At 34.5% G+C, this 24,977-nt stretch overlaps 1 protein-coding gene across 4 annotated transcripts in view; it reads left to right on the top strand.

Annotated features, from left to right (window-relative positions):
* Positions 1-24,977, top strand: part of NCKAP1 (NCK associated protein 1) — a 122,794-nt gene that overhangs the window by 32,643 nt on the left and 65,174 nt on the right. For 2 of the 4 annotated variants that reach the window (XM_053596670.1, XM_053596672.1), the window contains 7 exons: positions 8,673-8,765; positions 8,980-9,036; positions 9,731-9,873; positions 9,957-10,047; positions 12,786-12,923; positions 13,727-13,775; positions 23,800-23,956. In XM_053596670.1, the coding sequence (XP_053452645.1) occupies positions 8,673-8,765; positions 8,980-9,036; positions 9,731-9,873; positions 9,957-10,047; positions 12,786-12,923; positions 13,727-13,775; positions 23,800-23,956 (728 nt within the window). The remainder of the gene's footprint in view (positions 1-8,672; positions 8,766-8,979; positions 9,037-9,730; positions 9,874-9,956; positions 10,048-12,785; positions 12,924-13,726; positions 13,776-23,799; positions 23,957-24,977) is intronic. The other 2 variants (XM_053596671.1, XM_053596673.1) reach the window with 1 other exon arrangement.

The raw sequence follows: 24,977 nt of genomic DNA, 5'->3' as shown, positions 1-24,977 counted from the left end.
GTATATTTTAGCACAATAAAAAAAAAAACCTTGAAAAAGTAGTTAAGAGGATTAAATTGAATCACATTTGAAACCCTCAGTAATGCTTGTTTATTAGGCTAGTGTTGAGATAACTTTCCCTACACTTTATTTACTACTCCTTGCTCAGAAAAATGCATTTCTGAAATGTTTATTGCCAATAGAATAATTTTGTATATGACAAAAGAAAAATCCTCCAAAGGACATTATTTATTTTCAGATTTTAATATTGTTAGGTTTTTTTAAATTTCAGATTAATGTGAGGGTATGAACAACCAGGTCACAATATTTGAATTTGTTAAGTAGGGTCGGTCCCCCTTGTAGTTGTGTCCCACACCCAAAAGTTGTTCCATCCACACCTACATTGTGCCCATTAAGTGGGAGCATCCCAAACCCTACAAAGGTTTTAAAACAAGATTCTGTAATGCTTTTAAAAAATTATCCATCTTTGTGTTAATTTTCAGGTAACCCTTAGAGATTTGCCTTATATATGATATGAATATGTAATTCTCTTCAGTTGCTTCTTATTTGGTCTGTGCTTACTTATGCTGGAAGGATGTAATGAAATAGTTTGCCCAACTTTGAAAATTTATTCAAGGGATTAAATCACTTCTCAATATGTGTTAGGATATAGAAACTTATTTGAGACATGAATGTATACATGATATTGAATTTATTTATAGCCAGCAATGACATTTTAAAATTAAGGACTTCTTCATGACTTTTGCACTAAAAAACTGGAGGATCATTACTTGTTTATAGTGCAACTACTATGTGCCAGCATTCTAGATGCTAGTTATACAGCATGAAATAATACAGAGTCCTTGCCCTCATGGAAATTAAACTCAAACAGGGTCATTAGGTAGTGAACAACTAGAATGAATAAATAAATATGTATTCATTTGGAGATAGGTAGTAGGAAGAAATAAAAAGCAGGATAAGGAGTTAATTAATAATAGCTAATAATAAATAATGAGGAGATTATTTTAGGTAAAGGATGCTCAACAATTTTCAAAGAGATGTGAGGTGAAGGAGTAAGCTGTGCTGGGAAGTGGTGAAGATCACCCCGGCGTGAGAAAGAGCACATGCCGAGACTGAGGTGGAACAGTCTTTGGTGAATTTGATTGACACAGCTGAAAGACCAGTCTGACAGCTATTGAGTAAGGGTGGAAGAACACAAAAGAAGAGGAGGTCTTAAGAGATAGGCAGGGACTCCTATTTAGATTTTATTCTGAAGTACTGGTGAACACTTTGTATTTTAAATGTGATGGGAAACCATTGGAATTTCCACAAAAAAGTTTATTTTAAATACTATTAGATTTATAAAAAAAAATACACAAAAATAGTGCATATACCAGCGGTGAGAAACCTTTTCATGCTGTAATCAAATAAGGCTGTGTTCAATTAAATATACATAAAACACATTATTATGTAAAAATCTAACAACTAATGTACTTTAAAATTTTAGAAAATAAAAACTATTTGTTAATTCTAAGAACACTAACCTTTTAATGACTTTGTTGTGTCTGCTTTTTGTTGTAAAGCATCTGAATATTTGGTTGCAGCTTGGATGGAGGTCTACAGTTCAGTTGATCACATAGATGGGTATCAGTCATTTGTAACCTGAAAGCAGTGTTTTCCAACCTTTTTTTAATGTCAGGGAACACTTGAAACTTAGTTAAACTTCTGTGCCACACTTAAATTATGGTGATAAAAAAAGAGTAAGAAAAAGAATATACTTATTGTGCCTTGAACTTCTTTCGAAAATAATTTAATTAATAATCTTTAAAATTTTTGGCACATCAAAGATGCTATCACAGCATACAGTGCGCCACCACACACCAGTTGAAAATCACTGCCTTAAGAGCATCTTGATTTGGATTAGGTAGGAGAATGTAGATTTGCAGCAATAAGTGGTTGAAAAGCAAGAAAGCATTTCTGGGGCATGTTGCCAAAGGCATGGATATTCTGCTGTATTTTTCCAGTTATATCCTTCTCAGCTTCAAATAATGCCTTTAAAATGTCATCTACTGAGAACTCAATCAATTCCATCTGTAGTTCTGGAAGTGCCTTGGTGATTTCAACGAGGCTAAAATGCTAATTTGAGTGTGAAGTCATGATTCTCAACGGCCAGTGAACCCTTCATTGTATTCTCCAGTTAACAGGTCTATGTCAGCTGCCTATTAACATGAGTCAGGGGTATCATCCTGTTCATCAGTGATTTTGCTAACTGGGGAAAATGTTAATCCAAAATTTCTTTTTGAAGTAGGAGTGTTTTGAAAAGATGGCTGATTAAGAAACAGTTGGATTTTTTGCCACATAGCATATATTGACTTAGTTTTTCCTTGTGAAGAAATACTCACAGATTTGATTTAATATGCCATCACACAGAAATGCTACATTCCTGTAGAAATCTTCTTTCAATAATTCACACTGCTGATTCTGTTCTTCATAAAATTTAACTGTCTGTTCTTGCAGAGATAAATTTTGGCTAACACCTATTCCTGCGATAGCCAGCACTGACTCAGCAGATCATACGAATACCTCAGTCTTTAACTTGAGTATTTTATGAAACTGATGATGCCATGTTGCGTTTTCAGGACTATATGAAGTTAACAATACTTAACTTGTTGCAAAGTGTCACTTAAAATAGTAGCTTTAACAGAGATTTTGCTGATGCGAGTTTTTATAACGAAAAGAAATAAGAAATTGTCGATCTGTTAATATGTTTTATATCTGTGCAATAAAACCTTCATGTTTTCCTGTCACAGAAGATGCACTGTCTGTACATACTCTAACCAAATATACCAAATTTAGTCCAATGTCATGAAATTTATTTCGAAAGTTGTTGATACCTATCCTCCTGTTCTATTCGCAAGAGTGCCCAAAGCAAGTAGCTCTCCACAACAAATAAAATCTTCTTACGACCTGAATGAAGTGTAAACCATTGCACCATGTCAATAGTATGTTATCTAAAGCAATTGAACAGTATGTATTTTTCTTTTGAAATATTGCATGAAGTTATTCTGTTAAATTGAAGGCTAATCCATGCTGCTGATCAGTTATGGATCCCCTTGAAAGAGTCAGTTATTTGTACTCTGAAATGTTATTGGAGTCTTTAAGTATCCTACAACTTCGACAGTTCATTTCTTTTCTTTCTTTCTTTCTTTCTTTTTTGAAACAGGGTCACATTCTGTTGCCCAGGCTGGAGTGCCATGGCGTCAGCCTAAGTCATAACAACCTCAAACTTTTTGGTTCAGGTGATCTTCCTCCTTCTGCCTCCCAAGTAGCTAGGACTACAGTCATCCACCTGCCATAATACCCAACTAATTTTTCTATTTTTAGTAGAGATAGGGTCTTATTCTTGCTCAAGCTGGTCTCAAACTCCTGGGCATTAGGGATCCTCATGCCTCCTCCTCCCAGAGTGCTAGGATTTCAGGCAGGAATCATCTTACCCTGCCTGACAATGCATTTCTTTCGAAATTTGTATCACTGAATGGCTTCCCTTTTATCCCAAGTATATAAACTACTTCATAAGTTGCTTTGGTGGCATTATTTCTGGGTCTTATGCTGCTTGAAAGAATTGTCTTTGCTTTTGCTTTTCATCTTTTAATTTCTGCAATATAATCTTTCATGCCCTCCCTCTAATTTAAAGTATTTGTGGTCCTTATGAGTGTAATAATGCTGATGAGCATTGCATTTCTCTCTCTCTTTTTTTTTTTTTTAAAGGTTTATTGGGGATTAAGATATTGTTTGTGGTTTTTTGTTTGTTTTTTTTTTTTTTTTGTGCCAGGGCTGGGTTTGAACCCGCCACCTCCGGCATATGGGACCAGTGCCCTACCCGCTGAGCCACAGGCACCGCCCCGAGCATTGCATTTCTTTAATGTTGATAGTGCAGTATTCACAAAGTAAGGAAATTATCTTATCTTTGGCAGAAACAAGCTAATATTGCAGTCCCCAATCCTCATTAAGAAAATCTCTTTTCTTCCTTAGAGTTCTCTTGGTCTTCTTTGACAAGATGGGCTGTTAAGTGTACAGAATTAAAAAATACTGTACACTGTGCAACTATGCACAAATTCCTGTTCAAACAGAAATGCAGTACACCATTGTCAAAGCAGATGACAGACTGACATTCTCAACCCCCATAAACTCTCGCCAACCATCCTGGTGGATAGTGGTGCCAGTATATAGCAGGGGGAAGTTAGAACTAAGTCATGTGTGTAGCAGCTGTCAATTTAGCTCTTGTGCCTTAACCAGTGTTCTAATTGTGCCATTCAATCTTAGAGGTTAATTTTGTTGAAACTTATTTTTTTCTTTGCTATCTTAAATACATTCATTTTATTTTATTGTTTTATTATTTATTTATTTATTTTTTGGATACAGAGTCTCAATATGTTGCCCTCTGTAGAGTCCTATGGCGTCACAGCTCACAGCAACCTCAAGACTCTTGGGCTTAAGCGATTGTCTTGACTTAGCCTCCAAGTAGGTGGGACTACAGGTGCCCACCACAACGCCCAGCTATTGTTTTGTTATTATTGTCATTGTTTAGCAGGCCTTGGCCTGGTTGGAACCCACCAGCCCAGTGCCTGTGGCTGATGCCCTAACCACTGAGCATGGGTGCCGAGCCAAATACATTCATTTAAAAAATAATATAGAAGATAAAAAAAATATTAATAAAAATAAGATGATTTGTTACGTAAAATTTGCATTCAGTCAAAAGTCCTCATGCAAGGACTTAGAAGGCCACATGCGGTCTTAAGGCTGAAGGTTCTCCATCCCTGCTATATACTCTTCACTGGATGTTAATGTGTTTCATACTATTTTTGGAATCACTTTTTCTCAAGGTCGTGTGCTGCTCTAACATGACCACTCTGCTGCTGCTGTGTAGAAAAGGCTGAGAAGCAAGAGCAGAAGTACAGAGATCTGTTAGGAGGCTACTTTGGTAGCTCAGATGATAGTTGATGACTCGGGAGGTAGTGGGACAGGTTGGACAGAGATTTACCCTGATAGCATCTCAGTACACTCTTATTTTAAAAACCTGGCTGAGAATATCAGACTAAGAAATTGAATAAAGCTTTTCCTGAAGCCACGCTTGTGTATTTGTTTTTTGTTGTTTTTTTTTTTTTTTAAGTGGAACAAAATAGTAGCATGATAATCAAGAAAAATAACTTATTATGCATAAACAGTTTCAATAATGAATAATTCAGATGGGTAAATAAAAAAACTACAGCCATGTTCCTTTGTATTGAAATGAATGGGTTAGCTGTGTTTTGTGTTGGTTCCTTATATAATCTGGCAGTGTTTTTTCTTTGAAAGAATGAAAATTAGTAAATACCAAGTTTTACTAGTTTTGTTACTATGGGTAGGTGTTAGATCATCTGTTTTTTTGATGCTTATTTTTGTGTGGAAAATATTTCTTAATTAAGCATAGATTAGTTAGCAATATTTTTTCCATGTAGAGATATATTCTTTGCATTTTGCATGCCTCATGTTTATCCTGTTTATTTTTAAACATTTTACTTGAATATTAAGAATAATGATCCATAGCTAGCAATTTTAATGAAAGCATTATTTCTTTGCATGTATCACATGAACTTGCTTTTGAAATATTAGCAAATACAACCAATTTTTCTCAAAATAGTACTTATCTAATGTTCTGTTGTATAACATTGAACAATTTATTACTGACTCATGTTCTTAAACCATTTCCTACTTTTTATTTACTATAAAACAATGAGATGTTGAATTAAGAAAACTTTGTTCTGGGTGTTAATACTATTTTGTAGCATCTATTCTCCTTAACTAAAGTGTAGCATTTTTGCTCAGTGCCTGTGGCTCAAGGAGTAGGGCGCTGGCCCCATATGCTGGAGATGGCCAAAAACTGCAACAACAACTAAAATGTAGCATTTTTGCAGTTTATGCTTGAGAGTTGTAGATACTTTTGTTCTTTTTATAGTTGACCTCTTTTTTGCCGGGCTTCATGGAATTTCACTAAAACAGGGAATATGACTGCCTTGAGATATGGAAGAATTGTGTGACATACTTGTAAAATATTTAGAATGATGTCTAACATATTATGCCTGAGATACTAATATTTCACTTAGGATAATGGTCTCCAGTTCCATCCAAGTTGCTGCAAAAGACATTATTTTATTCCTTTTGTGGCTAAATGGTGCTACATGGTGTGTGTGCGTGCATGTGTATATGCATATAGGTATCTGTCTAGTATGCTGTTTTATAATGTTGGCTGTAGCTATGATACAAGATTGAAAGGGATAGCTGTTACTAGAAATTATATACATTTAGAAAAGGGAGATACTGTTAGTATTCATGAAGGGGTTTAATCAGGGATGATTTCTTGAAAGTGGTGTTTAACATTTGAACTAAGTGCTTTAGAAGTAGTGGGATTTGGACATGTGTGTAAATGGCGGAATTTTAACATATCAGTAGGGGAAACAGTAAGAAAGCATGACATGTATATAGAAAATAGTGAATAATTTGTTTTTGTTACTTTGTGTGGGTGGAGGGGAAATTTAGATAGGAAAGTAAATTAGGGCCAGATTGTGGAGGGCCTTGAAAGCTTTACTAATTATTTTGAACTTTAGCATCCAGTAGTTGTTCAGCATATATGTGCTGCCTGTGTAGAGTCTAGTCAAACATGGTTTGGGGGGAATGAAGTTGAATGAGAAATTTAGACTTTGAGATTTTATAATTAAAAAGGAAGATAATGGGAATGTAGAATAGGATAAACAATACTTTTTTAGAAGTAAGATGAAATTAGCAATCATAAACCTTTCATTAAGTAGTTATGTAAGTTTCATAAGGTTCTTTCAAGTTCTTTGTGTATTAATACAGAAAATGAGGGTTTGTGTACAAGATCTTTAAGGCTCATAATAAGATGATGACCATGTCATTTATCATACAAACTAGGACACAGAAATTGAAAGGGGGCACTACTAATATTTACCCTAGGGCATCTGAAGTAAATTGGGGTTATTAAACCCAGTAGCAGCCAAATTATACTCTTTATATCTTCTTACTATGAGTGTACTCTCACCTGTTAATAGCTTGTAACTCAAATTTAAAGTACTGAAAAGCAGGAAAAATAAGACATCAATCATAAATGTTTAATGTTTTTGAACAGGTAATCACTGTGAAATATAAGGAAATAGGATCATTGTAAAATAAGTATTTGATGTTGTTGGAGTGGTAATGATTAAAAATCAGATTCCATAAACATGGAATTCTTTTGAAACAGGTATGTTGTGCAAAATAGAGTTAGCTACACTCATAGATAGAACTAAAAATAGTTATTATGGGTATCTTACCTTAATTTCTCTGGCATTTACCAAGAATAATGAGACATTTCATTATGAATATTTTCTAGACATAATTACTTCCTTAAAGGTCTTCAGGGACTGCAGTATTTAGGGTGGTTTACCTATTCATAGTTGGGTCTACCAGGCTGTTGATCTTTAGAGTTTTAAATTGGCTCTTTATATATATATTTTTTTTTATTTTTTTTTAATCTTCCCCTGATGTTAGGCTCACGACTGTAAATTTTCTGAATTATCATAATGGTTCAGAAGAATTATGCGTGGAGGCATCTCTCTCCTAACCTTATTGTTTAAGTATAAATAAAAGCTATGTGAGGGCCTCAATTGTGTGGGCTTTTATGGCAAGTTTGATACTCTCAATTGCTTTCTCATATTTTTTACTTTTCTTATTTTCTGGTGTTTCTCATCCATTTTATATGTATATAGATCACTTGAGTATCTTCTTAAAAGGGAGATTCTAACTCAGTAGATCTGAAGTGGGCCCGAGATTCTACTTTTCTAAGAAGCTTCTAAATGATGTGGAAACTGCTGTTCAATAGACTATACTCAAAGAATAAAGGCTCTACATGATTTATTAGGACTCTGGCAATCTCACATATGATATAGGGCATTAAATAGAACTAGATTATTTCAAAAATTAGTTGATTTAAAAAGAAAAATTGGGAAAATTGTAAAGTCCGTTATACAGTTGATTAAAATAATATTTGTTTTTCACACCCTCTTTCATGTCTTAACTCTAGTTTTGCTTCTTTCTCATTTCTTTTTTGTTGTTGTGGTTTTGCTTTTGTTTAATATATTATTGTGTTTTGTGGATCTGGTCAGGGAACCGTTACTGTATTTTATGTTTGTATCTACATTTTATTTTGCATGCGTAACGTGGCTTTGCCTGGATGTTCTTTTTGGTAAGTTCCGAATTTATCTAGCATATTGTTTTTTGTAGTATAAGTTGTAATGTTTTTCATCTTCTTTTCTCCCACTTCTAGTAATGTGATCATGCTCATGACTTGTTTTTAATTTTTTAAAAGAGTTCATTTGATAATTGTTTTTCCCTAACATTTTCTGGTTTTCCTTAATAGTAGTGCAATTTGGTACTAATCTGCTTTGATTTGTTATAGCCTCACACTGTCAGTTGCTGATCATTATTAGCAGTTGCTGTCTCAAGTACTTTGGTTTTTTTTAAAAAGCCTTAATCATCTAGAAATATTATTCTAAAAGCTTCTGCTTCCATATATCAATCATAAAAGAAGATAGTTTATAGTTACATTCAGTGGTTTTGTTCTCTGTGAGCAGCAATGCATTCTAATTTTGTTTTTACAGCAACAGCTTGCACAACTACAGAAAGAAAAATCAGAGATTCTGAAAAATCTGGCATTATATTACTTCACATTTGTAGATGTTATGGAATTTAAGGTAGGCATTTTAATATATAGTTTAACATTTCCAAAGATTTTGCATCTATTAATTATATATAGTGCATCTGTTTTTTTTGCATCTGTTAATTATGTATATAGATAATAAAATTGGAATTCTTCTAGAACTGAAATTTAAAATATGTTTTGTTGATGTTTTCTGAATTTAAAATTATTTATATGGACAAGAGATTAAAATTATTGTTTCTTTTCAGGACCATGTTTGTGAATTGCTCAATACTATTGATGTTTGTCAAGTCTTCTTTGATATTGTAAGTGTCATTTTTGGAAAACTTCAGTTTTCCTATTTGTGTCCAGAAAAGGTCAGGGACTGATTACTTTTCTTTAGAGAAAGTATATATCACTAGCATATAAAGTTTTACAATTGTTAATTAGGCTTGTTTTATTATTTTTTTTAAGTAAGAGTTATAATAAATTCTTTATTTTTTTTACTTATTTGATTGTCCCTGAGTGTAAGTCTTGCACATATTGGAAAATAGATGTTAATTTTAGTATTTTATTTTTAGTAGGCCCAATTTTAAAAAGTTATGTGGATAATATTTTTCTTTGAAAAAGGCACACCAGGGCAGTGCCTATGGCTCAATGGAGTAAGGCACCAGCCCTATATGCCAAAGGTGGTAGGTTCAAACCCAGCCCTGGCCAAAAAAAAAGAAAAAGGCACACTTAATAGCCTTTTCCATATGGCATTTTCTGGATCAAAAGAGAGAAATCAAAATGAAAAATGTCTCTGTTACCATAAATTGAGTCACAAATATAAAACAGTCATCTGTGTTTCCTAAATTTTAAATATATTTTTAGGGAAAGGAATTAGATAGAATTTCAGAAATGGGGGTAAAATAAATAACTATGGAAAATTATTAGCTTTCAGTAGCTGCTGTGGCAATTTTATGGATGTTTAAAAGTTTGAGAAATGGGGAGTAGTTGAACTTGATTTTTTTTTTCTAGACTGTAAACTTTGATTTAACAAAGAACTACTTAGATTTGATTATAACTTATACAACACTAATGATACTGCTATCTCGAATTGAAGAAAGGAAGGCAATCATTGGATTATACAACTACGCTCATGAAATGACTCATGGAGCAAGGTAGACTTGCATTATAAAAATCTTTCTAAAATTCTCAATTTGATAGCTTACGATTCATTAAAATTTGATGTATCTATTTGAAGTGACCGAGAATACCCACGTCTTGGCCAGATGATTGTGGATTATGAAAACCCTTTAAAGAAGATGATGGAAGAATTTGTACCCCATAGCAAGGTAACATTAGGTTTTTAGATAGGCTATAGTAGGTATATGAGGTAGAATAAGCATGTATAGTTAGGTACATAGTTAGATAAAGTGATACATTTTTTTAGAAAAAATTGTAACGGAATATAAATAATAGTTATGTATGGTTTTGTGTAATTGTGAACCAGAGAACTAATTATAGTAGATCCTCTGTAAGTTGACCACCCAAAGGACTGTAACAAATTGGTCAGTCAGCACACGGAAGATTTCACATAAGAAACTTCCACTGAGTAAATGTCTTACATGTCTGGTCTTTGCAAATTAGATCAACTTAAGGAGGTGGTCAGTGTAGGGAATTGGTCAACCATGGAGGGTCTGCTGTAGTTATATTTTAGAATAGTCTGTAGAGACTCAGGAATATGTTGATTTCATTATAGTTTTAAATTTCAGTAAAGTATATGGAGGTAGACGACTAATTATATAGTTTTTGAGAATGTCTACTCTCATACCAGTCTGCCTGGCTTCTAATACCAGCTCTGCCAATTACTAACTATAAAATTGGGCAAGTTTCTTATAAGTAAAAATGGAGTAATATGGTTGTTATAAGAATTAAATTAATTACTTCTTTAAAAATATTTAGATTTATAGTATTTGATAAGTTTTAGCTTTATTATAGTCTCTTAATGAGAAAAAATGACAAGTTTGTGGAAATAATTTGAAATCTCTTCTTTTAAATATATTAAAAAATAATTATTTTTTTTTTGAGACAGAGTCTCACTATATTGTCCCCCTGGGTAGAGTGCTGTGGTGTCACAGCTCACAGCAACCTCAAGCTCTTGGGCTTAAGCGATTCTCTTGCCTCATCCTCCCAAGTAGCTGGGGCTACAGCGCCTGCCACAGCACCTGGCTATTTTTTGGTTGGAGTTGTCATTGTTGTTTGGCGGGCCTGGGCTGGATTTGAACCTGCCAGCTCAGGTGTATGTGGCTGGTGCCCTAGCCGCTGAGCCACAGGTGCTGAGCCTAAAAACTAATTCTTAGTGAAATAATTTTGGTTGTAAGTAGTCTTGCCATTATGACTTCTCTGCAGTAGGCTAATTCACAGAACTAGTTCCTGAGCACTTCAAGGAAAATTTATAGGTATAACTAAGGATTGAGGGCTGGAGTTATATCATGACAGGGTGAGTCATTAGGCAACAATAGTGACAAAATCAGAACTGAAGCCCTGGATATTAAAATCTTGGTCTGTTGTTCGCTTTCAGTGATAGGCTATTTAGTAATATAGTGCTTTGTATAAATCTATGCTTTTTCTTAACATACAGTTAACACTAGGAATTTTTTTTTTCTGTTTTCTGTTTCCCATGAAAATTCTGAAGATACTTTTCCAAAGCTGTATAGGTTTTATGTCTTGTTGATGTAAAACAAGAAGCTAGTATATGACATCAATTTTGAAATAAAAAACATCAGCATTATAGATGGAAGTGGCAGAATTCTTCTAAATACTGAGTTCTGGTCATCTCCTGTCTGTCTGAGATGGGTGGTGGTTTTTCCTCAGTCAGACTGTCTTTTCTGTTCCTCTCCTCTTTTCTCTCTGGATTCATTTCTGATTTTTCCCCTAATCATATATGGTCTTGTTTTATGTAGCCCCACTTGGAATTTAGTTCTTCTCCATTTATGTGATGAAAATTACTTTAATGGCTGTTGGCTATGTTTTCAAGTTCTCTAGAGTTGTTAGCACAATGTTGAGTGTATAGTAGATTACTGATAACTACATAGAATTGTTCATTTGAATTAGATGAGTTTCTTAATATTTTTCTGATGTGATGTCTCAAGAGTTTTGGTAAGAGGGGTATTATGCCTCTGCCAGGATTTTAAAAATCAAATCAGCATAATTTAATTTTAAAACATTCTTAGTTGGCTATGTCAGAATCACTTAGTGGAGCTTAATAAAATTAGCAGGTTCTGGAGTTCTTCTCCCAAAGTTCAGGTTCATTAAATTTGTGGTAGATTAGAGCCCTGGATTCTGTATTCTGAAGAAACTACCCTGGCAAATTATGTGCAGCCAAATTAAAGAATTTTTAGGAAGCAGGGATGAATAGCAAAGGACAAATGAAAGCAAGCAAGAAACAGATGACTTATAAGATATTCTTTAGAGAAACATAAAACATTCAACGCTCTGCTAACATTTAGCCTCATAACCCTGAAGTCTTTTTCTTGTAGCAAGAACTATCAAGTAGAAACTCAAACATTAGAACTTCTGTAAGTTGACCATCTGAGGGACTGTAACAAACTGGTCAGCACATGGAAGTGGTCAATGTAAGGAACTAGGCTGGCTGTACTCAAAAGTACATATGTGGCATGACCATTCTATGAAAATCAGGTGAGCTTGAGGTGGTCGGTGTAGGGAAGCGATCAACTATACAGGTCCTAGTGTATCTGTAAAAGGGTGAGAATAGGCTCTCTGTTCCTTTTGAAGTAAAGATTCAAGATTACCACATTACCACACATTTAAACCCTTAAGAAAATAACATGACTTCCTGAGCTAAGCTGCTGCTTCTAATGCAGAATCTATGTAACTTTTATAAAATTACCAAAATAATCTAGCGGAGGGAAGCCTTATATAATACTCCAGTATTATAAGGAGTATGGTTGTAATTGGTCCTTGTTTTTTTATGCTAGAGTAATTAAAAATACATAGCAGTTATAGCTGGAATTTAAATAGCAAAGGAAAAAAAATTATTCCTTAACTTTCTTTTTCCTATTTTAATTAGTCTCTTTCAGATGCACTTATATCTCTTCAGATGGTATATCCTCGAAGGAATCTTTCAGCTGACCAGTGGAGAAATGCCCAATTATTGAGTCTCATCAGTGCACCTAGCACAATGCTTAATCCTGCTCAATCTGATACGGTATGGTTTTATTTTTTACTTTTGAATGAAAAAATGATTTTAAAAAGATACCAGTTAAGTAATGCTGCTGTGTGTTTTTGATAATTAGTATTATCAGTGATGTTTATTATAAAATGCTCATTGGTTAAGTCATACTATTTAGATTTTTGTTCTTTGATTCTTAACAAAAATTAATGTTAAATTAGTAAGTTAATAGTACGAATATTTTTCTTTATGTTTGTTTTATCATGGTAAAGTTTGAGAAAAGACCAAAAATCACTCCAATCTTACTAACTAGAGAAATCATAATTATATTTCTTTTCAATCTTTTCTGTGTGTATGTGAACATAGGTGTCATTCACATGAATAATACAGGGCGGCCATAAATTTTAAATTGCATATGAACTTTATGGCCACTCTGTACATAAGCATAGTTATTGATTTTGGTGAAACAGTGAGCATCCAGGCAAATAAATCTTTTACTTTGATTACAGTTTTATCCTTTGGAATATTGTAAACTTTGAAATAGGCTTGAAAAATTGAGAAGTTGTCATTTAAGGACAGATTAAGGACAATTTAGTAATAGTATTTTTTAGAGAGATGTGAGGGTGTGCAAATGAGAAAGAAGCACTGCTTTCATTGTCACTTATTGACTAAGTTTCAGCATAAATTACAAAAGTTTTATCCAGCTTTTCAATTTTTTTTTGTAGTGAGCTAAGAATTGAAGGTAAATTCTCAGGAGGTAGGAGAGTGATTCAATATACTATTTTCTTTTTTAGAATTTCTTTTAAAAACAAATGTATATATTCTTTTTTTTTTTAAAGATGCCTTGTGAATACCTCTCTTTGGATGCAATGGAAAAATGGATTATCTGTAAGTAAAATGGGTCAGTTTTGTGATTTTTTTTTTCCCCCTCAGGTTTTTATTTTAGAGAAAAATAATAAGTAATCCTATTACTTTTAACAGGCTAAGCCATCTTTATATCACATCAGTTAAAGTTTTTGGTTTTAATTTACTTCAGTTTCTATAACAAATGACTCATATGTTTGACAGATTGTTAGATGCACAAGAGATAAAATTATTAATTTCTGCTCCTAAGATGCTCACAACTGTGGGGGAAGTGGATATGCAGGTTTAATATAGAATGGGAATTGCTATAATATAGTTAAATTTCTTCTACCTACTCTTAGGCTCATTGACAGAGGAGAATAATTTTGAATAATTTGTGGTTTTTAGTTATTACTGTTTTTGATTTATTAACTTTTATATAGTACAGTTGCCCACCCCCCAATATCTATAGTTGGATTTAGCCAACTATAGACCAAAATATTAATTAATTTATTTATTTTTTGAGACAGAGTCTCACTTTATTACCCTGAGTGGATGCCCTGGTGTCACAGTTCACAGCAACTTCAAACTCTTGGGCTTGAAGTGATTCTCTTGCCACAGCCTCCCAAGTAGCTGGGACTGTATAGCGCCTGGCTATTTTTAGAGACAAGGTCTCACTCTGGTTCTGGCTGAGGCTGATCTCAAACCCGTGAGCTTAGGTGATCCAGTTGCGTCATCCTCCCAGAGTGCTAAGATTATAGGCGTGAGCCACTGCGCTTAGCCTAGATCAAAAATATTTAGAAAAAAAAGAATTTCACAGAGGTCCAAAAAGCAAAACTTGAATTTATAAACTGCATGCCAGGTACTATATTGAGTCCTTGTCAATGAAATGATGTGATATGTGTCGCATTATATTAGGTACTACAAGTAATCTAGAGATGATTTAAAGCATGTGGGAAGAGTATGTTTAGATAATTTTTAAAACACTGCCATTTAAGGGTGTGAGCATCATTGGAGTTTGGTATCTAGAGGGATTCCTGAACAAATTCTCTGTGGATACTGGGAAACAACTGTATTATTTATTGACGTTTTGTTGCATGTTTCTCAAACTATGGTAAAGGAACAATTTTTCTTCTTAATACTTTTCGGACTGATTCTTTAATAAAATAAAGAAAATGAATTATTAGAATTACTAGAAAATGAAGTAAGAAAGACTTAAAGACTCACATATTTGTATATTAGAGTTGATAAAATCACTTTAAGTAATGTTTTTATTGTGAAAGAGGAAGAATTTAACACACACTACAGATCTTTAGCCATTTTTGTTACTTTTTACATACCAGGTTCATGATGTTTACATTTTCTTCTGTAAAGATAATAGAGATTTTCATGCTTTTTCTAGAGTTGATTTAAAAAAAAAACAGCTTTCAATGTATAAATTTTGCTAAAATTTGTGGTGATTCTTAGTTGTCTTATGTTTACAAATGTATGGCTGAATAATTGGGTTGATTGAGTTATCTGGCACGAGTGACCTCTGGAGTCACATAGTACTATCTCTCCCAACTCTTTTTTTTTTTTTTTTTGTAGAGACAGAGTCTCACTGTACCGCCCTCGGGTAGAGTGCCGTGGCGTCACACGGCTCACAGCAACCTCTAACTCCTGGGCTTAAGCGATTCTCTTGCCTCAGCCTCCCGAGTAGCTGGGACTACAGGCGCCCGCCACAACGCCCGGCTATTTTTTGGTTGCAGTTTGGCCGGGGCTGGGTTTGAACCCGCCACCCTCGGCATATGGGGCCGGCGCCCTACTCACTGAGCCACAGGCGCCGCCCCCAACTCTTTATTTTAAATGGGAATGCTGATTTCAGAGCTTTGTGGAATGAGTCAGGGAGGTGGGTAAGGAAGCAGGGTGTACCCTAAGGAAGATATATGGGCACAGAGAAGACAGATTTGGGCTAACCACAACTGCCAAAGTAAAGAATATTTACTCTTAAGTTTTGCTGCTTTTCCAATGTGAACCTTTTTTTGAGCCTGAGTCTTACTATGCCACCCTTGGTAGAATGCCGTGGTGTCACAGCTCACAGCAACCTCCAACTCTTGGGCTTACGCAATTCTCTTGCCTCAGACTCCCAAATAGCTGGAACTACAGGCACCTGCTACAATGCCCAGCTATTTTCTTTTGTTGCAGTTGTCATTGTTTAGCAGGCCCGGGCTGGGTTCAAACCCACCACCCTTGGTGTATGTGGCCAGCGCGCTACTCACAGAGCTACAGGTGCCGCCTTCAATATGAACCTTGAGTAGCGCTAATGTAGAGGTTAGGAGTTGTCTTGAACTCTGTACATCTCTTTATGTCGCCAATACCCATGGTAGCATTTTTCTTCAGAAGATAGTCTATTTTCTGTAGAGCTTTATTCTAGATTGGTTCAAAGTATGGTTCCCCCATAATATAACCTATATCTTAAAAACAAACATGATAATCTATAACAGTTTTTTTTTTTTTTTGTAGAGACAGAGTCTCACGTACCGCCCTCAGGTAGAGTGCCGTGGCGACACACGGCTCACAGCAACCTGTAACTCTTGGGCTTACGCGGTTCTCTTGCCTCAGCCTCCCGAGCAGCTGGGACTACAGGCGCGCGCCACAACGCCTGGCTATTTTTCTGTTGCAGTTTGGCCGGGGCTGGGTCCATATGCCACCCTCGGCATATGAGGCCTGCGCCCTACTTACTGAACCAGGGGCACGGCGCGATAATCTATAACATTTTATTAGTAATAGTCAGTACTTTATAAATCTAAGTAAAGAGATAAAGGACACTAAATGAAATCTCACTTTCCTCGGAGATTAGGATAAAAAATTAGTACATTAGGCAAAAATGTTTTATAAATAAGATTTCTCTTGAGGGATTCTGTTTCTTTGTGTGCTGTATCATAAAAGTAGCTTGTTTTAGGAGCCTTGTATGAAAATAATTTTATGTATTTAAAGAAATTCAGAGAAGTTAAATATTCTTCTGTATGTATGACTCTGCAATTTTTTACCTACTTAAAGAGTTAGCTTGCTTATGTAGTGATCCTTTTAAAGGAGCTAAGAATAAAAAGATAAATGGCACATTACCTATAAAAGTGTCACAATAATAATGCAGCTATTATAACATTCAAGAGTTTGAGTGACTTTTCTTCAAAATTTAAAAGTAAAAATGTTTTTATTAATGGATGAATTGTCTTATACTAAAGTCAGGGCTTTCAGTATATCCATCTCCAGGATAGTGTATATTGTACCCAATAGGTAGATTTTTATCCCTCACCCCCTTCTAACTGTCCATAATATCATGGTATGACCATATATATGCTATTATATATACTATATTTAGCTCCCACTTTTATAAGTGAGAACATGTGGTATTTGTGTTTTCAGTCCTGAGATACCTCTTAGGATAATGGTTTTATAGTTCTATCCAAGTTGCTATAAAAGACATTATTTAATTTCTTTTTATGGCTGAGTAGTATTCCATGGTGTGTGAATGTGTACGTTTGTGTATGTATATATTCACACAGACACACACATACACACCCCACATATATTTTCTTTATCCAGTTATTAGTTGAGGGGCATTTTGGTTGATTTGATATCTTTGCAGTTAACATTAGGTACAGGTGTTGTTTTCATTCCTTTGGGTAGATACTTAGTAGTGGTATTGTTGTATGGAATGGTGGGTCTAACTTTATTCCTTCAAGAAATCTCCATGTTGTTTTCCATAGAGGTTGTCCTAGTTTACATTCTCACCAACAGTGTATGAGCATTTCCTTTTCACTACGTTTGCACCAACATACATAATTTTGGGGCTCATTAATAATGGCCTTTCTGGCAGGATTGAGGTGGCAGTATCTCATTGTGATTTTAAATTGTATTTCCTTGATGCTTAGTGATGTCAAACATTTTTTCATATGTTTATTGGCCATATAGCTCTCTTGCTTTGAAAAAAAGCTGTTCCTATCTTTCATTCACATTTTAATGGGGTTATTTGTGTTTTCTGATTTGAGTTCTTTATAGACTCCGATTATTAGTCCTTTATCAAATGTGTAGTTTGCAAATATTTTCTCCCATTTTGTAGATTTGTTGATTATTTTCTTTGCTAGACAGAAACTTTTTAGTTAAGTCCCATTTATTTATTTTTTTTGGTGATGTTTTTGCTTTGGGGGTATTGGTGATGAATTCAGTCCCTAAATCAATGTGTGGAAGAGTTTTTCCAATGTTTTCTTTTAGGATTTTTTTTTTTTTTTTGGAGACAGTCTCACTATGTTGCTCTCAGTAGAGAGCTGTGGTGTCACAGCTCACAGCAACCTCAAACTCTTGGGCTTAAGTGATTCTCTTGCCTCAGCCTCCCAAGTAGCTGGGACTACAGGCGCCTGCCACAACGCCCAGCTATTGTTATAGTTGTTATTGTTATTTGGCAGGCCCAGGCCAGGTTTGAACCTGCCGGCCATATATTCTGGGGCCTCTGAGCCCACTGAGCTCTAGTCACCAAGCCTCTTTTAGGATTTTATGGCTCCAAATCTTAATGTTTAAGTCTTAATACATCTTGAGTTAATTTTTGTATATGGTAAGAGATAGGAATCCAGTTTTATTTTTCTGCATGTGGCTGTTCACTTTTACTAACCTCATTTGTTGAAGGTTGTCTTTTCCCCAATGTTTTTGTCTGCTTCGTCAAAAATCAGTTGGTTCTGACTATATGGTTTTATTTTAATTTTATTCCTTGGGTCTTTATGTCTACCTTTATATCAATACCATGATATTTTGGTTAATAATTTGAAGTCAGGTAATGAAATGTCTCCAGATTTGTTCTTTTTGCTTTAGGATAACTTTGACTATTTACCCTTTTGGGTGGCTATTCTGGTTATGTGAGTTTAGGATTATTTTTATGGATCTATGAAAAATGATGTTGGTATTTTGGTGGTTATGGCATTGAACCTGTAAATTACTTTGGGCATTATGGACATTTTAAAATGTTAATTCTTTCATTTCATCAGCATGGGATGTTTCTCCATTTGTTTGTGTCATCTGTGATTTTTCATCAGTGTTTTGTAGTTCTTACAGAGATCTTTCACCTCTTTTAAGTATATTAGGTATTTTATTTTCTTTGCAGGTATTGTAAATGGCGTTGAATTCTTGATCTGACTCTCAGCTTGACTGTTACTAGTATATAGAATACTACAGATTTCTATATATTAATTTTGATACTTTACTGAATTTATCAATTCTAATAGTTTTCTGGGGGTTGTCTTTAGGATTTTCTAGATGTCAGATCATATTCTTGGCAAACAGGAAGAGTTTGAGCCCTTCTTTCCTGATTTGTCTACCCTTTATTTCTGTTTCTTGCCTGATTGCTCTGGCTAAGACTTCCAGTACTGTGATGACTAGAAGTGGGGACATTGGACATCCTTGTCTTGTTCTAGTTCTTGGGCGGGGGGGGGGGGAAGGGTTCCTTTTAACTGTTTCCCATTCAATATGATGTTGGCTGTGAGTTTGTCATATGTGGCTTTTATTATTTTGAAGTTTGTTTCTTCTGTGCCTATTTCGCTGAAGATTTTTATTATGAAGAGGGGCTAAATTTTATTGAATGTTTTTTCTGCATCTGTTGAGATGATCATACAGTTTTTGTTTTTAATTCTATTTATGTAGTAAATCACGTTTCTTGATTTGCCTATCTGCAACTATCCTTGTATCCCTGGGATGAAATCCACTTGATCATGGTGAATTATCTTTGGATTCATTTTGCTAGTTTTTCGGGGGGAAATTTTTACATCTGTTTCCATGAGAGATATTAGTCTGTAGTTTTGTTGTTGTTGTTGTGTCCTTTTCTGTCAGGTAAGACTGACTTCTTAGAATGAGTTAGGGAGGATTCCCTCCTTTTCAATATTATGGAAGAGTTTCAATAAGCTAGGTGTCAGTTCTTCTTTTTTAGGTTTGATAGAATTCAGGTTTTAAGTCCATCTGGTTCCAGGGTTAATCTTGTTGGGAGACTTAATTTATTACATTTTCAATCTTGTTACTTGTTATTGTTCTGTTCAAGATTTCTATTTCCAATTCAAGTTTGAGAGGTTGTGGGTTTCTAAAAACTTACCCATTTCCTCTAGATTTTCTACTTTGTGTAGAAGCTTTCATAGTAGTCAAGGATGGTATTTTGAATTTCTGTGATATCAGTGGTAATGTCCCTTTTTCATTTCTGCTTGAGCATATATGAATCATTTCTATTTCTGGTTAATCTTAGTCTATTGATTTTATCTTTTCAAAACCATTTTTTTGTTTGATTTATCCTTTGTATTTGTTGTTTGTTTTGTACTCTTTTGTTTCCATTTCATTTAGTTCTGCTCTGGTCTTTGTTATTTCTTTTCTTCTGAGAGCTTTGGATTTGTTTTGTTCTTTTTTTAGTTCCTTTTGGTGTGACAGTAGGTTGTGGATTTGTGATCTTTCCTTTTGATGTAGGCTTTTTAAAGCTATCAATTTCCCTCTTAAGACTGCTTTCACGGTATCCCAGAGATTTTGGAATCTGTGTCATCTTTATTGTTCAATTTGAAAAATCTCTTTTTTTTTTTTGCAGTTTTTGGCTGGGGCTGGGTTTGAACCCACCACTTCCAGCATATGGGGCCGACACCCTACCCCTTTGAGCCATAGGCGCCGCCCTGAAAAATCTTTTTTTTTAAGAGACAGAGTCTTAAAAGAAGATGACAGAGTCTTGTCATCCTCGGTAGAGTGCTATGGCGGCACAGCTCACAGCAACCTCTAGCTCTTGGGCTTAGGTGATTCTCTTGCCTCAGCCTCCCGAGTATCTGGGACTACAGGCGCCTGCCACAACGCCCAGCTATTTTTTTTTTTTGTTGTTGAGGCAGGGTCTCACTTTATGGCCCTCGATAGAGTGCCATGCATCACACAGCTCACAGCAACCTCTTAACTCCTGGGCTTACGCGATTCTCTTGCCTCAGCCTCCCGAGTAGCTGGGACTACAGGTGCCCACCACAACACCCAGCTAGCAGCTATTTTTTTTTATTGCAGTTTGACTGGGGCTGATTTCTCACCGGCACCCTACTCACTGAGCCACAGGCGCTGCCCTGAAAAATCTTTTTATTTCCTTCTTGATTTTTATCAGTGACCCAAGGATTATTCAGCTGCAGGTTGTTTAATTTAAGTGTATTTGTGTAGTTTTGAGAGTTCTTCTTGGATATAGTTTTTTATTCCACTGTGTCCTAAGAAGGTACATGGTATGATTTTGATAATTCTGAATTTGCTAAGACTTGTTTTATGGCCTAATATATGATCTATCTTGTTAAGTGTCACATATGCTGATGAGAAGAATGCATGTATATTCTGGAGCTTTGGGGTAGAATGTTCTGTAAATGTCCATTAGGTCCATTTGTTCTAGAGTCCCTTTTTAGTCCCATATATCTTTGTTTAATTTCTTCCTTGATGATTGATCTTTATCATTCAGTTAAATGTTGAAGTCTCTAGCTATTGTGATGTTGCTTTTTATTTCTTTGCTCAGATCTTCTAAGTTATGTTTTATGAATCTGGGAACTTCTTTTTAAGTGTATATATATTTATGTTTGTTACATCTTCTTGTGGAATTGCTCCCTTTGTCATTATATAGTGACTGTTTCTGTCTCTTTTACTGTTGTTGTTTTAAAGTTTCTTTTATCTGATGTGAAAATAGCTATTCCTGCTCACTTTTGTTTCCATTCCCATGGAATATTTTTTTTCCATCCTTTTACCTTCAATCTATATGAGAATCTTTGTGCATTAAGTGGGTTTCTTGGAGACACTATATATTTGTTATTTTTTTTTAATCCATTCAGTATCTTTTAACTGAAACATTAAGACTGTTTATATTCAGTGTTAATATTCATATGTGAAGTACTATTCTCTTCATCATGTTGATTTATTTTCTCCCTTGTATTACTGTTTTATAAGAACTGCAAATTTCAGCTTTTGGGTGTTTTTACACTGTTTGATATCAAATGTTTGTTTCATGTATACATTGCTTTTAAGAATTTTTTTGTAGAGCAGTTCTAATAGTGACAAATTCCCTTGGTGTTCTTTTGTCTGGGGAAGAGTTTATTTCTCCTTTATTCATGAAACGTAGTTTTGCAGACTAAAATTCTTGTCTATCAGTTACTTTGTTTAGGAAGACTAAAAACTTCTGGCTTATATGGTTTCTGTTGAGAAGTCTCTTGTGTTTTCCTTTGAAAGTTAATTGATGGTTTTATCTAGGATTTTCTACTTCACTTTCACTTTGGCCAAATTCATGACTGTATGCTTTGGTGATGGCTTCCAGGTGTTCAGTGTCCTTTATTGTATCTGGATGTCTAAATCTTTGGGGATACCAGGGAAGTTTTCCTCAATCATTCCCTGTGTAGGATTTCTAGACTAGATAACAATAGGTAAAAGAGGTACAGTAGAACTTCTGGAGGTTGACTACCCAAGGGACTATAACAAACTGGTTGATACATAGATATGGTCAAAATAAGGAACTAGGCCTATTATACTGATACAGACAAGGCCAGACAATTAAGTTTATGAACTCATCTTGAAAAAGTGCTACATACTTTGTTGCCGAGTATTTGAAGCTTCACCTTTGAAGTTTCTCCTTGGAAAGACCTGCCAGCACATAGTCCACCCTTCAAAGCAATTTTGGAACTCTTTTTCTGGAATGACTATCAGAGCTGTCATTGTATGAGGTCTGACAGTTAAGTCCATGAACTTGTCCTTACTTTGGCACCACTGTATAAACAACTTGGTAATGTTTTATAACCTTGGTATATCAGTATCTCACAGCTGTATTCATGTGGACATGTGGCAGTGTCTTGCTGAGTGGTGTTCATTATTGTTGAGTATTTTTGTGTACCATGTAATGATACAAAGTTGACCAAGGGGAATACTTCAAAGTTGATCATAGTAATATATAGCAATGATGTATCTAGCACTTTTTTTTAGGATGAATCACAAATTTAATTGTCAAACCTCATACATGTGATATGTGTGCGACCTATGAATATTAGCACAACTTAAAGATGTGGGGAGGTGGTCAACTATGGAAGTTCTACTGAAGTTTAGAATTCATATAACAGAGAATAGCTTAATATATTGAAAGAATATTAGGCTTTAATGGTAACTACTATTTGGGGCCAAGTCTCAGCTCTATTACTTCAATAGTATAACTTTAGATAAGTCATTGAAACTTCAATCATTTGATTACTATAAATTGCTGTTAACTTGTAAGATGCCCTGTCATTTCTTCTGACAATTTACAAAAGTAGATTAGTTTTATTTTTCAGTTATTTTAACAACTATAATGATTACTATATTATATGTCAATTAATAACTTTTGATCATTGGTTTAAAATATTTTATAAGCATTCCCTGAAGATATCTGTTATTGAAATGACTGTGTTCTTAACCGAGAAATGACATCTTCCCCCTTCCTCAGTGTAATATCAAAGAACTGATTTTATATAATACAGAAAATTATAATTTGAAAAGAAAGGCGGGGTGTGGTGGTTCATGTCTGTAATTCTACCACTTTGGGAGGCCAAAATAGGAGGGTTGCTTAAGGTACTGAATTTTAAACCAGCCCCAGCAACATAATGAAAAAAATGTCTCTGAAAAACAAAGAAAAAATTAGCTGGGTTTGGTAGTGCACACCTGAAGTGACTGCACCAAGAGGATCACTTGAGCTTTGGAGTGATTGTGGTTATGGGTCTGTATTTTTAAAAAGCTACATTGTAACCAAACTTTGGAATACTTTTACGTTTGTATTACTTTTTCTTATTTAAAGTTGGCTTTTTGCAATGAGCTGTAGTCTCGCCACTGTTAGCAAGCCTGGGCAACAGAACAAGACCCTATCTCAAAAAATAAATAAATAAATAAATAAAGGAAAAGAAAAGTTTTGTTAGCATGTTGTATGTACATGTATACAAGCCCGAATTTAGTGATTGTGGGTATGAGTCTGTATTTTTAAAAAGCTACACTGTAAAAAAACTTTGGAGTACTTTTACATTTGTATTGCTTTTTTTTTTTTAATTTAAAGTTGGCTTTATTTTGTGCCATGGGATCCTAAATACTGATGCTACAGCACTGAACCTTTGGAAGCTAGCTCTTCAGAGTAGCTCTTGCCTATCACTCTTTCGGGATGAAGTTTTCCACATTCACAAAGCTGCAGAAGACCTATTTGTAAACATACGAGGGTATGACATTTTCATTTATTTTGTCTTTTTTGGAGAAGGGTGTTAAATGGATTATTTTCATGGAAGTTTTAGGGGTAAAGAAATAGTCACATTATGAAGAAAGATATAACCTATACGATCTTATTCTGGTCAAAGCAAGTTGCTTCTAACAATCATCCTGACAAGTAGTAGTCATATTTACAGATAACTTCACAGATTAAAAAGGTTAATGTTTACTGGCCTTTCAAAATTTGTATTCTAGGAAGAGAAAGATAAGTCCTCATATGATTTTAGACATAAATGTGACTAAAAATACCATATACATTTTAGAGTTTTGAAATTTTTGGAACTGCTATTTTAAAATCGAAGGCATTTATGAAAGTATATGAAGCAATCAAAAATACTTCATTATATTAATTATAACAATTATAGAAGTCTTACTGCGCATAGGAAATCATGTTTCTTTATAATGGAAAGGATTTCAAGTGGTTTTATTTTCATTTATTTATTCAAATGTGAAGCAAATAATTCTCTCCATTTGAGGTTCTGTAGCCAGTATATAAAAGTCATATTGAGCTCAGACTTGGTAACAATTTTAAAACTTTTTGAAATTAAGGGAATCTAAAATGTCCTAGGATTCCTTGTGCTTATATTAAGTAATTATATTAGGCTTGTTAACTTCTGATAAAATTGAAATTTGCCTACGTTTATTTCATAGCCAGTTCAATAATGTCCTCATGAAATTGAGATAAAGCTCCTGTTAGTTATAAACATGTGTCTAGTACTAAAATTTCAAGCCAATATATCCAAAATTTGAATGTGCCTGAGAATTACACTGGGATACAAATTAAAATCCAGGTTCCTGGGCATCACCCTATCCTCCTATGTGTGTATCTTGGAAAGTTTAAAGAACAACAGAAGAACACATAAAACTTAGGTGTATATCTTACTAACTTGATGTGTGAATACTCACGTGTCACCACTACTTAAATCAAGATGTTGAACATTTTCATCATTCCTGGAAAATTCTTTTATGCCTTTT

This window comes from Nycticebus coucang, chromosome 7 (genome assembly GCF_027406575.1).
Source record: "Nycticebus coucang isolate mNycCou1 chromosome 7, mNycCou1.pri, whole genome shotgun sequence".
Classification (NCBI taxonomy): domain Eukaryota; kingdom Metazoa; phylum Chordata; class Mammalia; order Primates; family Lorisidae; genus Nycticebus; species Nycticebus coucang.
This window is presented reverse-complemented; position numbering and strand designations above follow the sequence as displayed.